Source organism: Mytilus trossulus, chromosome 5 (assembly GCF_036588685.1).
Source record: "Mytilus trossulus isolate FHL-02 chromosome 5, PNRI_Mtr1.1.1.hap1, whole genome shotgun sequence".
In the NCBI taxonomy this organism is placed as follows: domain Eukaryota; kingdom Metazoa; phylum Mollusca; class Bivalvia; order Mytilida; family Mytilidae; genus Mytilus; species Mytilus trossulus.
In genome coordinates, this window is record NC_086377.1 from 22,478,890 (window position 1) to 22,498,011 (window position 19,122).

General features: G+C 32.9%; 1 protein-coding gene across 1 annotated transcript; it reads left to right on the forward strand.

Annotated features, from left to right (window-relative positions):
- The first annotated feature begins 4,547 nt into the window (after positions 1–4,547).
- LOC134719518 (uncharacterized) lies at positions 4,548–12,407 on the forward strand. Its single transcript, XM_063582513.1, has 5 exons — positions 4,548–5,091; positions 5,672–5,716; positions 6,143–6,307; positions 11,687–11,772; positions 12,097–12,407. The coding sequence occupies exons 1-5, from the start codon at positions 4,605–4,607 to the stop codon at positions 12,145–12,147; spliced, it is 834 nt and encodes a 277-aa protein (XP_063438583.1). The 5' UTR covers positions 4,548–4,604; the 3' UTR covers positions 12,148–12,407.
- Positions 12,408–19,122: the final 6,715 nt, after the last annotated feature.

Here is a 19,122-nt window from a genome sequence, read left to right on the forward strand (position 1 = left end):
GATAAGAGAAATCTGAATATGCAGTTGTTTTTTTAATAACAACTCATCGTGAGGCACTTGTAGATTAATGTTGAGGGCATATTTTAACATGCATTACAGTGTCTTTTATTGGCGAAATAACGAAATTTTTAGTCCCGAAAACTGTCTCAAGTATACAAGCCGGAAGCTTTTCAATTAAATGTGTCGAGGCAGACTAAATGAATCTTTGAATGATATCCAGTGATACCAAAACTTATCGACAAATGATTGATTCATGAACACATGATCAGTTTTATTTAATTTTCGAGCGCATTAGTTTTCTTATGAATGATATGTTGATTGGTTGAAACACTTTTTTATTGTGTTTAATGTCAACATTATTGACTATATGTATAACGTAAGGGACATTTGTATGAGTGGCCAGGAAAGAACTGTCAACCGTCTACATGGACAAACTTGCAATCCTAGTCAATTAAGATTGCATATGAACGCACCTGTATGTTGGGTTTGAACACACAACCTTAATGTTGACATCATAGTGATTAAGTTATGCGCTATATAGACCACTCTGTATCCAATGTCAGTTGAAGGTTTTACAATAAGTTGTTTCTTCTTTGCTTTTATTCATTTGTATTATATACAGAAATAACAAAACATTGTCTTTTGGTTGAGAGTTCTTTAAATTATGTGACTTTCGAATTAACATTATTTGTAATTGACTTCTGTAACGAAGTGAAATAATTCAGACACAGACAATATACTTTCAGTTCAAAAAACTATTATAGAACCTTATAATCATAGACCGTTGAATAATTTCGGTAGTGAATTTAAACCCTCAAATATCCATCATAAATGTATTGTAGGGTTTACTTCAGGTGTTATTTGTGAGAAAAAAAACTTTGTTAAAGGAGTTTTGTATAAGCAGAAATGAAGTTCGTATCATAGTTTGAATATATACAAGCCAATCGCTTGGACAAGACTTTACGAATAAAATGAGAGCGGAATAAAGCCTTTCTTCTTCCTCTAGAATCGTTAATCTCAAGTTTAAAATTTTTGTGATTTTACTTTTTATTTGAAATATTTGAGATGCATACACTCATTGAATTTATTTAATGACTCAATCGTATCAATATATATCGAAAGTAAGGTCAAGGACTTTGCGAGATGTATTTTTTTCTTTTCAAAGAAGGTTCGGTATAAATTTGGTTTCATATGAGTACATAAAAGAAGTTGGCAATTACCAATTCACAATTGCTAAACTTGATACCAATTGAAATATCAATCTACCAAATTCTTTAGATAAGTTCACCATTTATATTTGACTATTCGTTGTGGAAATCAGAGTAGTTTTTCATAGAGAAACATATGACAGGACTATGATCAAGGAATTTGTATTTACGTTTTAGATATTTGTAGAAAAAGCTTTCTAATGAGATGATGCAGTCGATCTCTAAATTAAGTTAAGGAATTGTAGTGTAAATAATAGAAAAACGCAAGTTTTGATATTACTGCAAAACTATATTTATTGTGATCTCTGATTTTGGAATGAAAATGAGAACACATTTATGACAACACTAGTAAATTGTCTTGCAAATCAATTCATTTGATTATTTTAAACAAATTATTGTTTTTTGTGAAATACAATTATGAAAAAAAATTTAAGAATAGCATTTATTTTTATATTACAAAACTTTGTAACCTTTTTTGTCAATTCTGTTCGCTTTCGTATTTTTTTGGGTCTGTTTACTGTTTTTATTCGAGCTAACTGTTGGAACCTAAGTAGACAATAAAATAATCTAGCGTACCATCCTTTAATCATTCTATATTTGATGAGTTTCTTACAACCACTCGATCGCGTTAACGGCTTGTGGATTTTCTTGCCGATAATATCTTCAACCATTCAGATACGGTCAACTATTCAGAACTAACAAACTTTTCATTTACATACACAAAATGCATTCACCACCCGTCATGCGAAAAAAAAAACTCAATCCTAATATACAATTCTGATTGCAATTTTTCGTATGTGCGTAATTCGTATGACGTTTTGCTATCATTCGTTTTATCCTGGAACAAAAAAAAAAACAGCTTTAATAAAATACATTTCTCCAAAGCTAAAATAAAAAGGAAATGTTCCGTAAAACTTAAATAACCAAACGCTCGATAATATGAGTGAACGGAATGAATGGAAATTCCTGACTTGATAACAACATTTTCCAACAAAACATATTGGTTACATTTGGTTTAAATAGGTACTAAAATACCTTTAATTGTATGACAGATTTGTTTGGGGTTAAAATGCCAAATTGGGAGAGCAACTCTAACAGAAAGAATTGGTAAACCTGATTATAATTATGTTCTAGCAGCAAAAGCTGTCGTAGTATACGGCACAGAGATACATCATACCTGACTTGAAATATTTGAATGAAGATTTATTCTTATAGAATCCATAGAGTGGAGTTGAATATTTTAAGACTTATCATACGTAAATGAATATAAGTTTCAAACCAAAAGTCTGACATTATATTTGCCTTTCAGTAAATTTATCTATTTGTTACATTTAAGTTTATCTATTAGTAAAATTAAAAAAATTATCCACTACGGTAAATTCAGTACAGTTTAGACAATTCGCGCGCAGTCTTTTCAGACTATTTGTGATGCTGTTTATATGACAAGGTAAATAATAACCACTGACTTAACATACTAAATTGACTGAAAGCAAATTGCCTGATAACTACAGAATTTACCGCTGTTTGGTAAGTCCGAAATTTACTAAAAAAGACAACAGTAGTATACCGCTGTTCAAAACTCATAAATCCATGGACAAAAAATAAAATCGGGGTAACGAACAAAAACCTAGGGAAACGCATTAAATATAAAAGACTCAAAATTATCTAATAACTAAAAGTCAATAATATTGGGAAAGAAAATGGTGATTGTTTCAAATCGACAACAACCCAACCGTAGAGCAGACAACAGCCGCAGGCCACCAATGGGTCTTCAAGGTAACGAGAAATCCCCGAACCCGGATGCGTCCTTTGGCTTGTTCCTTAAAAAAAATATGTAAACCATTTCAGTGTTAATGGACGTCAAGTCTTTTAAAAGCTGTTCTGATCTAAATGGCTGTATAAGACGAAAATGCAATTATAGTGTATACACCTTCCAAAAAATATCATTACAATGGTACAAAATGAAAACAAACTTTTAAAAACAAGTACGTGATATATCCGATTCGTACCCTTGAAACCACCCTCATCATAAATGCCGGAAAACAAACTTACTTTCTTCGTCTAATTCATTCGCTTCGTCCCCGAGGGTAACACCATCCCAGTAGTCAACCCTTCGGGTTGACATGAATATCAATAATGTGTTCATTTTTTTTAATTTCCTGTATACAAAACATTGAACTTTTTGAAAAACTAAGGATTTTATTATCCCAGGCATAGGATTACCTGAGCCGTATTTGACACAATTTTTTGGAATTTTGGATCCTCAATGCTCTTCAACTTTGTATTTGTTTGGCTTTCTAACTGTTTTGATATGAGCGTCACTGATGCGTCTTATGTAGACGAAACGCGCGTCTGGCGTACTAAACTATAATCCTGGTACCTTTTGATAACTATTTACACCACTTGGTCGATGCCACTGCTGGTGAATGTTTCGTCCCCGAGGGTATCACCAGCCCAGTAGTTAACACTTCGGTGTTGACATGAATATCAATAATGTGGTAATTTTTATAAATTTCCTGTATACAAAACTTTGAACTTTTTGAAAAACTAAGGATTTTCTTATCCCAGGCATAGATTACCTTAGCCGTATGTAGCACAATTTTTTGGAATTTTTGGATCCTCAATGTTCTTCAACTTTGTATTTGTTTGGCTTTCTAACTATTTTGATATGAGCGTCACTGATGAGTCTTATATAGACGAAACGCGCGTCTGGCTTACTAAATTATAATCCTGGTTCCTTTTGATAACTATCATAACAAAACAAAGCCCCACTTCACAAATTATCTAATGACAGTAAAAATTTCGCCTAACTCACAATTAGTATAATCGATTATGAAGAACTTGTATTTTTAATAATGCTGAACCTTTGTCAAGATTGACAAAAATACACTATTTTGAAAAGATAAACGCGTGTCGCTCCTGGAATCCTATGTAAACTCTAGGGCATTAGTTGTACTGTGAGGGAGTTACAGTTTTCTCTAAAATAATATTCAGATTCCAATCAATACATAAACACATATTAAAATCAAGTTGAAGTGGAAACACATACATGTTGAGATTACGAGATTGAGAAACCCATACAGGTCGTTCCCTAAGATAATATGAAAATAAAAATAACAACCAGTGCGTGGTACCGGGGTGCTATCATACACAAGTTCAGATTGGACTAATATTAGAATTAACTAACAGAACTAAATAGAATAGTCCAAATATCAATTCGGAAAATTCGGAAAATTTAACATAATCATTGTTGGACAATTTATAAAGAATCCTGAAGTCAACTGTTAATATATATAAAATTAACTTTAAATGAAAGACATATATTTTTTAGCCATCAATACAAGACGCACATCCAGACAGAATGAAGCCTTCGTATATTATTTAACCTTTGAAACTATGCCAGAAATGATACGAAAGTTGATACCAGAAGAAGTTAGTCCAGCTTTCATATCCACGTCATATAGTCATAACAAAGACAAATATAATATAGCCTTAAAACTTTCTGAGAGAGAACAAAAAATCGTTTCGAATTTAAGTTCAGACGGATTTCTGAAATGTGAAACGAATCTTCTGTATAAGCTATGTCAGTACTTTGATTTTGTGACTGCTCCCGTAGACGGTTGGGGAAGTTTCAATAATGAACTTCAAAACATAGGTGACGCAGTAGAAGCAATTGTCAAATTAAGAAATGAAATTATCCACAATTCAAATCATGATTACAAGAAAACACTCGATAGAATGGTTGAAATCGCTAAAGTGGTTGATAAAGAGTTATCTACGGATGAAAGGTTTGAAGATGCTGTGAAATCTTTTTGTGTTCATGAATTTGATGAAAATTATGTTGATGAGTTTAAATCTGCCTTCCTAAACATGACAGAAGAAGGTAAAATATTTTTTTTTATATGTATTTTTTCTCTCAATTTTTTTTTTATCCTAGTTTATTTGTGTCATTGTATTAAATCTCATTCACATACCTGTATTTCAGAATTTGGAAAGTATTTTTATTTACATTTTGTATCTGCTTTTCCAATGAAAATTTAATGCAAACATCACTAAATGACAGACGATATTCCAAAAACATAATGTATGCTGGTTTATTTTTACGATGTTTACCTTATGTTGGCAAAATGTATACACTAATGGCTATATGACCTGCTGTTTGGAGGATGTTGTTTAATACAGTCCATAAGTATTTCTCGTTTTTTATATTGATTATACTGCTGTTTTTCCTATTTCAAAGGTTTCACATAAGTCATATTGGGTCTTTTAAGCCTGCTGTCCAGTTTGAGGCAAGACTCTATACTTAAGGCTGTAGTTTGACCTATATATTGACTTATAATCTTGATATTAGTTTACATTTTACTTTTGATGACTTCAATGGACTTGTATCATTGGAACTCAAGCAATATCTTCTTAAATCTTTGAATTGAAAGCAATTGTTTACGATGCCCTTTCCTTTGCAGCAACAAATGGTTCACAAGGTTCTTTTGAAGACGATGTATTGAAAGGTATGTTTTCCCTTTAACACAATATGTAGTTACCTGTAATTCTTGATTATTTTTTTGTGTACCAGCGTGGCATTCAATATATGAAAAATAATAAGTTTTTCATCGATCTCAAATCTACTACCAAAGATATGCACATATTATAGAATTTCAGTATTTCTTTTCATTTTTGTTCCGTTTTTTTCCTTTTAACTGATGTGTTTCCCTTGGGTTATGTTTCTAACCTGGATGTTTTTAATCAACTTATGACTGCAAGTATATTTCAAAATTCCTTTTAAATATATTAAACGTTAGTTCTGTGTATTTTCCCTGTATATTATGTTATTTGAAAATACAAAAACATACTAAATAGTTATCAAAGGTACCAGGATTATAATTTATTACGTCAGACGCGCGTTTCGTCTACTTATGTTATTTATTTAATTACAGAAGATGAGCCAATGTGTTTTGACGAAGACTACAATCCCGATGTACTGCAAAAACCAATCGTGCTTTCATCCGATCTTTTTGAGAACACAGGAGAATGTATTCGAACTGAAATGAAAAATATTAATGAGTTCACTGACAAATTATTCAAGCAAAGCCCTTTAAAAGGTAAACGTAAGATCATGTCGATATAGAATAATGTTTAGTATTCGACGATTATTGCTTCTCGTGGTTGTAGTAAAGACTTTTCTGAACTTTGATAACTAATGATCATCCACTCGAGTAAGCAATAAGAATGCGCACTATCCTAATGAGAAATAACTTTCGCTTGACAAAAAACTTATTTATTTTGTATTTTCTAAAGGAACATATTCAAACTTAAATGTCTATATTTAACATAATGATAGTTATTATGAATGTTGGACAGAAACTCACAGGACAAAAAATCAAGGGTAAAAAGTTACAGAATATAATGCTTTTAAGATTGTTTTCTTTGAATAAGAAAACAGTTATTAAAAAAAAAATCTTGTATTTCTTAATAAAGTATTGTATATATAAACAAACTTTGTAAACAAAATGTATAAAAAATATCAATAATGTTCGAATTATTCTTTAAAAAAAACTAAATGTCAAAGTGGCATAATAAACAGTAAATATTTCAAAATTATTAAAATTTAAACAAATTAAACAAATATCGCCAAATGATTTTTGACATTATATCCTATCACAGTTTAACTTTCTGTCTTATGACTTTTTATCAATTTACCATGTATAGGCTAAATCCACACGACCCTACTGCCTGTACATCCTTTTTTGGGGGGCATCGCAGAAGTCATGTCTTCTTTAACCGTCGATGGCGCTAAAACACTTAATCCCTGGAATGATTTTAAATGATTTTATTCTCTAATGTATATTTTTATTATAAAACACCCATGCAACCACGCATGCAATACTGCATTATATGACCTGACACCTTTTTAGTGTTTCGGCAGTTAAACCTTGGTTTGGTCATTTGAAGATGCATTTTTATAATATGATCAACTTCGAAAAATTATATAATTTAATGTATATATTGATGTTTTTATAATTCAAAGATGGCGCAGGAAGGTTAATGCTATTCTTGAGTAAATCGGCCATTTGTTCATAAAAAAATCATGAAAATTTGAAATTACTTTTAATTTTAGTCCAAAAACATTCATACCCAGAACTTATTTTTATCATCCGTAATATCATCCAAGGTTTTAATTTCTGGTGTCTAAATGCCTCCCCCCACCTGGTTACCATGGTAACGGGCATCATTCAAAGATGGCGTGTGAACGGACAACTTCAAAAACCTGGCGCACCCTAAAGAACTACACAAAATAACGAACATAAAGTTGTTCTGTGTTGACAAATATGTTATCTTTCCCGTAACATCTGTTTCTTCCTTTAAATTTGCCCTTTTTAAATAAAAGATAATAGAAGTGTCATACAATCCAACCTTGGCCAACTATCTTATCGAGTTGTATTTATTTTAAAAAGAAGAAACAGCAATTTTTGGTATTCTGGAGCTTTTCAAGAATAAATATGCCAAGTTTTACAGAGGTCAATAAATGTTAACGGGGTGTGCCAATGCGATCTTCATAAATGAATGATGTTAAAGTCCTTACGCGGCGACATTTTTAAACACTAAATTGATTCAGTTCGATTATTTCCCTTTGCGGTGTTAAATACCGGAAAAGAAATAATCGACATTTTGACAGTTTTTGACTAGAAAAAAAAAACACATTAAAGAAGAGGGGAAAAAGGGGGTACTCTAAAGTTATACTTTGTAAGAGCTTTCGTAACCCAATGTTCATTTTTAACCGCACATCTGTTTGATATGTGCCGATTGCAAATAAAATTATTTTGCTTTCTTTCTTAAGTTTGATTTATCATACTAAGGTCTTTACGTTTTTTAGATTACCAAGGTTTGGCATAGTAAGACAGCGTGATTACGGACGACAAAACACCAATTTCTAAAATAAAATGATTCTCCTGACAGGAGAAAAAACACTTTAACAAGCACTTGTGCATGGTAGTATGAAACACCTTTTATCAAACTCATTTTTCATGAGAAATATTAATCTGCTCAGCCCTGTTCGATTTTTTGTCAATGTTTTTATTTAAAAACATTTTTATTTGCATTATTAGGATCAGTAACTGTCACATAACATGTCTGAATAGGTCGTTCTTACGGAAACTATATCAGCTGAAATCAAGGATTTCTAGAGCTATGTTCATTTGTTGAAAATTCATCATTCATTAATTGCAGTCTTTTCAGTATAAAAAAGTAAATTGTTATGGAAAAAAACCCATTAAAAAACAGAAATTTCCCTGAGATAAAACTATTCGTTTATTTAATAAAGGTGTATGCATGTGACAAGCTTGAGTTCATTATGAGTATTATTTGCCTTTTAAATACATATATGTCTATTTCAAAAGTTTCAATTTCCACGAATGCTAAAATAAATTAAAACTTACGTTCCTAAAAAAATAAGCAACACACTTCTTTAACAACATGTTTTTGTCGAACTGGTGATAACGACTTCTATCATAACAAGGTGTCCGATCAGCTGTTCGTGACAAGCTCATAAATAACGTCGACGGCACGTTTAAGCCAATGACGTGTAGAATAGTTAAGAAAATGACGTCAAATTTAGACTGCGATGCAAACATTGAAAATGGTTTCCGGTTTTTTTAAACTGCATTAACCTGCCTGCGGAACTTTAATTAGGAATCATAAGTATTTGCTAGACGAAATGATCCATCATATGAAATGAATCCTATTTCTGCCATGTACATACTTTGCCTCTACGTTTTAATGCAGAAGTATTTGATTCATTATTACGAACATAAGTATTTCTCAGATTTCCGGTGAAGAGACTGCTTCAATTGCCGTACCTGTCATTTGTTTATGAATGTTCCCATCAAATTCAAATGCATTCTTAAGTTTGTGTTATATCGCATCTTACTATTTTAAAATGTTCCACCTTTTATCATTATTTTAAATTATGCCGATAAATTTTTACTTCTGTGTTTGTATAACACATTTAGAAGTTTGGTCAAACATGTTTACTTCCGTACTTTAACAACAAAATCATTATATTTGAATTAACCTCTGTTCGTTGTTTTATTTAACGCTCGTTAGTTCCTGGTTAGAGTTGACATATTAAGACGTTCCTACATCTGTTTAATAGCTACCTGTGACGTCTATGTTAAAAAGTCTTTTATGCTTTTAATTTTATATTTATATTGTGTTATAGATCAAACTTTTTCGTTCAATGTATAATACAAGTGAGAATGGAAATGGGTAATATGTCAAAGAGACAACAACCCAACCATAAAAAAACAACAGCAGAAATTTCCGCACCCGGAGGCGTCCTTCAGCTGGCCCCTAAACAAATATATACTAGTTCAGTGATAATGAACGCCATACTAATTTCCAAATTGTACACAAGAAACTAAAATAAAATAATACAAGACTAACAAAGGCCAGAGGCTCCTGACTTGGGATAGGCGCAAAAATACGGCGGGGTTAAACATGTTTGTGAGATATCAACCCTCCCCCTATACCTCTAGCCAATGTAGAAAAGTAAACGCCAAACAATACGCACATTAAAATTCAGTTCAAGAGATGTCCGAGTCTGATGTCAGAAGATGTAACCAGAGAAAATAAACAAAATGACAATAATACATAAATAACAACAGACTACTAGCAGTTAACTGACATGCCAGCTTCAGACTTCAATTAAACTGACTGAAAGATTATGATTTCATCATATGAACATCAGGCATAATCCTTCCCTTTAGGGGTTTAGTATCATACCATCATAACATATATGAGAAGAACATAACCCGTGTCATGCCAACAACTGGTTTTTTAATAAATGTGTTTAGTTCCGATGCAAAGACCCTATAAGGGAATAAATATTAACGCCAAAATATGCAATCTTTAATGACCTGACAACATAACTGTAACTTTATCCCTTCTTAATAAGTCTATTTAAAGGTTTTGTTAGTTTCTGAGGTGAATACTGACACCATTGTGCTTTATAAAGATTATTTCCATAAAAAAATGGATGTGATATACCTGAACATATAAGAAGTTTACATGTTGACCTTTATTTACGAATGATGTTCTTGTACCGATGATAAAATTTAGTAAATGTTTTGACTAGTTTTTGATATCAAAAACACTGCTGTAATAATTTTTCAGTAATACATACATTTCTCTCGTTAACATATAAAACATTGTTACATACACGAGCGAATCGTACAAGTTGAGATATATAAACACCGTAAGATGTTGACAAGGGAACGTCACCATCTAAAAATGGATAATTAACGATCGGAAATGAAAAATCATCTCTTTTATTATAGATTTTAGTAGTTGGCTTTCCGTTAGAGATATAGATGTCAAGATATGGGAAAGGGCAGTGGTCGTTCTTAGTATTAGCTTTAATTAAAGTCAGTTCAACCGGATATATTTCTTTAATACACATACTGAAGTCGTCATTATTGAGAGCCAAAATATCATCCAAATATATAAAAGTATAATTAAATTAATTTATCAGATGTTGTTCCGATGGGTCTTTGCTTATTTTTGTCATCAATTACAACTCATAGCAATACAAAAACTGGTCCGCAATAAGTGATACACAGTTAGTCCCCATTAGAATTCCAATAACCTGACGATATACGGAATCCCCAAAGCGAACAAAATGTTATCTAGTAAAAATTCAAGGGTATATATAGTATCAAATCATGCGTTTACTTGTTATTGTGTAAATGTCATTGTGAACGAGTTATGCACTTTCAATTGATATTGTATAATGTGTCGTTTAATGTTGTAATGTTCCACTACTTTCTCAGGTTAAGATGAAGGTTTACGCCTATTAAAACGTGTAAACTGCTGCATGCTAATGCACCTGTCCTAAGTCAGGAGCTTGTTCAGTGGGTTTCATTTGTTGGTTTTGGTTCATTAGTATTTTGGTGTCTCATATACATTCGACCATTGCTTTTCCTGTTTGAATTGAATTCTATTCATCTTGGGGCTCTTTAAAGCGTGATGCTCAGTGTGAGCCAACGCTCCGTGTTAAAGGCCGTATTTTGACCTATAATTGTTGACTTTTTATACATTGTGACTTGGATAGAGAGTTGTCTGATTGGTACTAATATTACAACTTCTTATTAATATAAGTAAAACTAATCAGCGTGTAGACTTTCATGCATGTTAATAAACAAAATCCAGATATTTTATTTTTACTGAGTGCAACTCAATATCTATTTATTCCTAAAAATATAAAATCGTGAATCGTGAAGGTTGAACACAAATGTTATGTTGACCCGCCACGTATATGCAGATTGTAGATAAACACTACTAAATAAAAGAAAGTTATATATATATATATATATATTGGGTTGATGTTTAGACGAGTTGTATATATATATATATATATATATGTCGAAGTGTTACTAAACCATTTGTTGAAATGTTCATCTGTCGATCTTATTTTGTAATTTCAGATAAACTCGCTGGTTCAAAAAAGTCTTTAAGAAGAAGAAAAAGGAAGTCAACGTCAACCAAACATGATCTCCAAAGTTTGTCATCTGTAAGTTCTTTTTTTTAAATATGTTTTCGAAGATCGATTGCGGAGAAGCTGTGTTGCAACTTTAAAGAGGTGAATCTTAATAATTCACCAAAAATTACCTACAAATGCATGTACACACATAAGAATTTCGTTCACGTAACAAATGAAAAAAAGCATACATTATTAAGGCAGATCCTAAGTTGTCTGTGTTTTGTTTTGTTTTTGTTGCAAGGGGGGGGGGGGGGGCAAATGGACAAATTCATTGACACTGTATATATCTACTGATACATACATTTATATCATAATGGATTATGACAATTTGTCACGTATTGTTTCTACTTTCAGGAATTAGAAGCTGACGTTGGTTATGCAACGTCTTCACCAATGAAGTGCTAGACTTGACGGGTTAACTTGTGTTTTGTGTTATCTGTTGTAACTTTAAAGATACTTGTCAATCATTTGGTCTACTATCGGCACTAATGTACCTATTCAGATTTATCATTTTCTTCTTTATAATTAATTCCTTTATAATGCTGTATTGTTCGATGTTATATAATTATATAATGAATAACTCGAAGGTGCGACAGGGACAGTTGGTGCGATGGTCTACGCCGAAGTGGAATGGTCCGTACGATGAAAATCGTGGGTCTATAAAACTCGTGATGCTTAATTTAACAGATGTTTAATTGTTTTAATATCAAATAAATATATTTACATTTATTATTGTCTATGTATGACCAAAGTTACATACTAAATGAGCAATTATTCGCTTTTATTTTCTACATATTTAAGCTATAGGTTCTCAAGAGCCTGTGTCGTTCACCTTGGTCTATGTGCATATTAAACAAATTGAACAATGGATACAGACAAATTCATATTTAACAATGGATACAGACAAATTCATGACAAAATTGTGTTTTGGTGATATCGATGTGTTTAAATCTTTCTTCACTGAACATTCTTGTTGCTACAATTATCTCTATTTATAATGAACTTGGTCCAGTAATAACATTGAAAAATATTTTCTAAAAATTTACAAAAAATTATGAAAATTGTTTCAAATTGACTATAAGGGCAATAACTCCTTAATGGGGTCAACTGACCATATTGGTCATGTTGACTTATTTGAAGATCTTATTATGCTGAACATCATTGTTGTCTACAGTTTATCTCTATCTATAATAATATTCAAGATAATAACCAAAATCTGCAAAAGTTCCTTGAAATTACCAATTCGGGGGCAGCAACCCAACAACAGGTTGTTCGATTTGTCTGAAAATTTCAGGGTAGATAGATCTTCAATGTTCTAAATGCTTTGGTTTCAGAGATATAAGCAAAAATCTCCATTTGACCTCTATGTTCTATTTTTAGCCATGGCGCCCATCTTGGTTGGTTGGCCGGGTCACGCCACACATTTTTTAAACTAAATACCCCAATGATGATTGTAGACAAGTTTGGTTAAATTTGGCCAAGTAGTTGCAGAGGAGAAGACTTTTGTAAAAGTTTACAGACGACAGACGCCAAGTGATGAGAAAATTAAAGCTCACTTGACCTTTCAGGTCAGGTGATCTTAAACATGTAGACAGAATTGAGCGTTTACATTTTATCTTTACCCTGTTCCTTTCTATTGTAATATTATTTCAGTAGGATTTTGACAATGGACCCGTATGTATTAAGAGGATGCAAAATGCCCAATCATACGTAAAATAAAGGCTTTTGTCTATTTTGAAAAAAATCATCCATTAAAAGATTTATTCCCTGTTCGCCAATCCTTCCCGTTTCTAGTAGTATTACAATTAAATACGCCCCTTATTAACTCAAAAACCTGTAAAATCGCCTCTTACAAACAAATTGACATCTATATCGACATTAATAATATTTAAAATGTTGTTTGATAAGATCATCGCTCTTCAGCGCTTCAGGGCCAAACCATAGCACATCATTGTGATCATCGCGGTTTTGAGTACCATTGTGGTTCAGAGTTTTACATTTGTAAAATAGTTCCGACTGTAAGAGGAAGACCATGAGACTTATTATTCAGATATGTTGAGGGAAGGCATGGTTATCATAAATTCAGATAAGTGGTGCAGATACTCAAATACATGGATAGCATTTAAACAAGCGGCAACCGACAATTAATAGATCAAATTGAAACAACACTGTCCAACATGTTTCCATTTCTATAGACAATTCTTGTGTGTCTTCCTCTTTAAATATCTTTTAGTAACACATGTTACAGAGTATGTATTCTACACGAACGTAATATAAATGAAATATTTTTAAATGGAGATTAAGCAAATATGTAGAGAAAATTAAAGTTACAAAAAATTCAATATTTTAAGGAATAGTATCAGAATTACGGCTTTTATAAAAAGAATCGAAGTCAATTTGGATTTTGGTTTGATGTATATTTATTGCCAGTCACAAATAGTTCACAAGGCAATTACATCAAAAGATTTTAATGTTGGACTTATGTTTTTCAGCGTCTATTCTAGCTCTATGAACCTTTTAGGTTTAATATGCCTTCACCTCACAAAAGCACACATGGGCCACCAAGAAAGAGTGGTTGTATGGGTATTTTAACAAACAAAGGGCACGACAAGTTTCAAAAACCTGACATCAGTCATCGTTTAATTTGTCGCCTTCTTCAATTATTTCTAGGTGAATTAAATAATTTCTACAACCAATTTTGGTGTACGCAGATTGCTGTTGGTTGCATACGCAGTTGTTATAGCTAGCTGTTTTTCCTTGACCGTAAACGTACAAAAAAAGTATTGAAGGAAATCTACTAACATTTGTTTCTCAATGAAAACACAGAGCAAATCGTTTTTACCCTCTAGCCAACCAGAGTATTTGGAGAGTATGATCACTAGTTAAGCAATGTGCGAGGTCATCTAAACTTGCGATTGAAGCATTGCATTTGCTGAAAAAATGTGTTTTCACAACACTAGCATCCTTTGTGGCGGCAAACGTTACCTTTAGCTTGTTTAGATCATCATGAAGATATCTGAACTTTCGGATCATACAATGAGGTGATAAATGCACTTCCAATCTTAACGGCGATTCCTGATCTCCAGTTTGAAAACTTATCGAAAGAGAGTACCACAAGCCCATTTTCTGCACTTCAATGTTAATATCAAATATATAGTCATTTGTATAATTAACCGTTTGCAAGAGTACTAATTATTCGTTTCTGATCCCAGGCATAGACTACTTTGGCCGTATTTGGCACAATTTTCTGGATTTTTTGTCCTCAATGCTCTTCAACTTTATCATGTTTATTTTTGTTTGACGTTCTTTGTACTTTGATTTGAGCGTCACCGATGAGTCCTATTTAGACGAAACGCGTGTCTGGTGTATGAAAGTATAAGCCTGGTACCTTTGATAAATACTGTCATAACTTGGAAGATTGAAAGAAGAGCAAATTTTCTCTTAAAGGGGTGAATTATATCAGATTTACAAGATTTCCACATGTTACCATTATCATGGAAGTTGGAACAGAGCAGAAGGTATGGCACCAATAGGATATGTCAATATCCTGACTAGTCACATCCTCATGCATTCATATATCCTATCAAATCAGAGACATTGAAGAACTAAAATGCGCAAGGATGTGTCTTGTAAGAATCCATCGAAGTACAGCAGTTTTCCCCTTGTTAACTATAGTATGCCTCTACAACCTTTAAAGTCTTAGCCATATCACTCCAGATACTATTTAAAGCTCCATGTTTATGTCTGACTGCAAAGCTCACCTGACATAAAGACGGATTTTACAGTTTCAAACAAATTCAACATATCAAATTCATATGTAGGCTGGTGTCCATCTAGCATTGTTCGTCCGATTGGCAGTGAAAAAGCATCGCAACATTGCACCTGCCATGTGCAAATGTGAAAGCCAAAACCCAATCCGTTTAGCCGTAATGTTCTGTAACAATATCTCCACTACACGAAGAAACGTATCCCAAAATACGAAGGCTGGTAATAGTTTACAGAGTGTATTTTAAATTCTTTAATCAGTTGCAACATCTTTCTTTAAATTAGAAAAAAAAACTGTTCAATACCTTCATCGCTTTTGGGGGTTTCAGCAAATGAACTGTGACAGTCAATGAACGCCTTCCATACATTTGGTTCAATATAAATGAAACGATTTTCATCTTTACACCAATTGAAGAATGTTTTTAAATTAAACACAAGAGCCATGACAGCTAGCCTCATATACCAAAGTTAATCCTCGAACATGTCTGGCATAAACAATTTTACATTTGGACAACAGCATACAATTAATTTGTCAAATGTTTGCACGGCATATTTAATGTTGACCAGCACGTTTTGACATATCTTAACATTGTTTCATAGTTGTAGATACTATTGTCATGTCGCTAGGCTTGGCATCAATGACTGACAGTATAGGCGACAGATGAAATTTGTTTATTGCTTTCTGCTGAAAAATGGAAACGGATCTTTAGTCTCGAAAAAAAGTAATAAAATACCAAAGACAGGGCATATATGTGGGTTTTCCATGAAAAAAGACTAAATCTCCCCATAAATATTAGAATATTTGGAACTCATGTAGGCGATAAATGATTCATTTTGATACTGAAATACAACTCAAGTCATACAGTGCAATGTATTTTTTCCATCGAATTTTTCAACATTTAAGTCAATATTTTCTGCTTCATCTTGTATAATACGACCACCTTTTCTAAATAGAGCAATACTGTCATGAGATCCGAGCATTTAATAATAATACAAGAATGATGTATGAAACTCATCAGGGTTTATTCAGGTGATACAGCAATTATACACAAAATAGCGTAATGATATAGATAATCAATGCAATCAATGCATGTGGTTATATGTGAAGAGTCAGAATGTAGCATTATGCGTATAACGTCATCGATACATGATGAGGAACATGTAAAGCATGGACTGGTTCAGTACTATATATTCATTTGGTATTCAGCACCACACTCTCCCTACCTCAGTAGAACCAGACCATGGTTAAATAAATGACTAGATATAACGCACTGTCTGTGAAAATTACTCAATATAGTAATGCCAGAATAAGTGATGTCTCATATACTAGTAACACACATAAATGTATAAAAGTTCATACTTAAATCACAATGTTAAACGATCAATATTCCTTTAAACGCTATTAATGTTTCAGAGTTCATAAAATACGCAAAACAAACGGTCCTAAGAGTAAAATGTTTCTTTCTATCTGAAAACATAATTCAATAAGGTAGGACTTATAGTTCGATAAAGTAACACAATTTTATAAACGAGATAACAAGATGACGAGTTAGACGCCGGAAACCCTTTTACTGGTATAAATCCATGGTTTGGGATCTAAAAGATAATAATATACTGTCCTTATCTGTAAACATCAGCACAGATATTGGAATATTCCTAAGGTTCTTGAAGTAACAAGTTGGTTCTCCACGAAAGTGTAAAGTTCATTCTGTAAAAATGTACATGTAATCCAGTAGATCGTCACGAGTGGAACATTCTAACCATGTCCTAATTTGATTAAGTGAACTCATCATAAGTTGGCACTAAAGATGCACATGTTCCTCGTCGAATATGGTACGTTCTACTTCATCTTGTATTGTATGTCGGTGCAACAAAGAACCTGTCTGAGACTCTTTAACTTCACGGCTCCAACAGGTCGTGTGTGGTTTCCAATACAAATGCATCTTTAACATTGCGTCTCAACTTGAACTGTGTCACTAATCCACACTAAAAAAATGATGTGGTCGACTCCTATGTGAAAAAAAGTGTTTACTGCTAAATAAGTTGCAATGACAGAGAACCGGCGGGACCTAGGGCCCCTGCAGATTTCTGTTGGAAGACTCCTTCGCTACGGAATACAAGGTGTTCAGATGTTTTATCTATTGAATCCTCGTAACTTACTCTACCAATGACCATCAACATTGTGGTCCAATTCCCATGATGTGAGTTATTCAGACAGGCAGATAGTTATGTATTGGGACATTCACATAAACGTCCTTAGGTAGTGATTTCATTTCCACTGTTATAAACATAAACATAAACAAATTTAGAACAGGTGTATTCGTAAGAACTTTTAACAAAGACTGAACTCTTTCATCTATCAGTTGTGAAGGAATTGATTTTTCATTTAAAACAAAAAGCCTACAATTGCGCTGCATACAATCAGAAAATGCAGGCCAAGGTTAATTGTACAGATCAAATATATGACACACATCTCTAATTGTATAGTGAGGTGCCTTATATAATTGAAAAAGATATCAGTAACTAGTTGAAGTCCAATTCCTTTTAAAGTACAGTTTCACAGTTTTGTTGAATATTTGATATCGGGGGACTACTTAGTAAAGCATTAACAGTAGAAGTGTCAATGGTAGCCCTGACTTGTATGGAATTTACAACTACACGTATATCTAAACTTCTACCGAAATTTCTAACAACATGGTCATTATGGCTCTCATCCTCTTAGGTAGACGTGAGCCTAGTAGCCTGACCCTAACCTGTTTAAAGATAGGTTTTTTTGTGAGTTCGATGAAAATTAGTGAATTTGTCCTTTTGAAAGGCGTGATCCCCTGTTTTTTACTAGAATTTGAACTACTTTATGGTGACGGGACGTGTGAATTCTGAGAGCTCACGAATTTCAATTGTGACCTTGGAGGAGTTGGTGATCTGACATAAATTCTACGGGGGGCGCATTGAGAGCCAGTTGTAATATTATCGGTGCACCTCAGGATTTAATGGTCTGTTGCTAGTTATCAAAGGTACCAGGACTATAATTTAGTACGCCAGACGCGCGTTTCGTCTACAAAAAACCCTTAGTGACGCTCATCTTTTTCAATAACTGGTTTACAACAGATATTAAGTTTTTCATTTCGGATTGTAATACGTTGTTTATCGTTTCATACGTCTGACTGTTTTGCGAGGCCGTGGGCTTCTGTGAACAATAATGAGAGTTGTTCATATTCGGAAATAATATAACATGTTATAGTTATCAAAAGTACTAGGATTATAATTTAGTACGCCAGACGAGCGTTTCTTCAACATAAGACTCATCAGTGACGCTCATATCAAAATATGTATAAAGCCAAGCAAGTACAAATTTGAAGAGCATTGATGATTCAAGATTCCATAAAGTTGTGCCAAATACTGAAATACGCCTAAGGTAATCAATGCCTGGGATAAGAAAATCCTTTGTTTTTCGAAAAATTCAAATTTTTGTATAAACAGGAAATTTATAAAAATGACCACTTGGTCCATTTTAACGCTTCACTTATAGTTCTGTGATTTGTCTTTATGATTAATCGGGCAACCTCCTTCTTTTTGTAACCTCCGAAAACGATAAAACTGGCTTACGAAAGCACA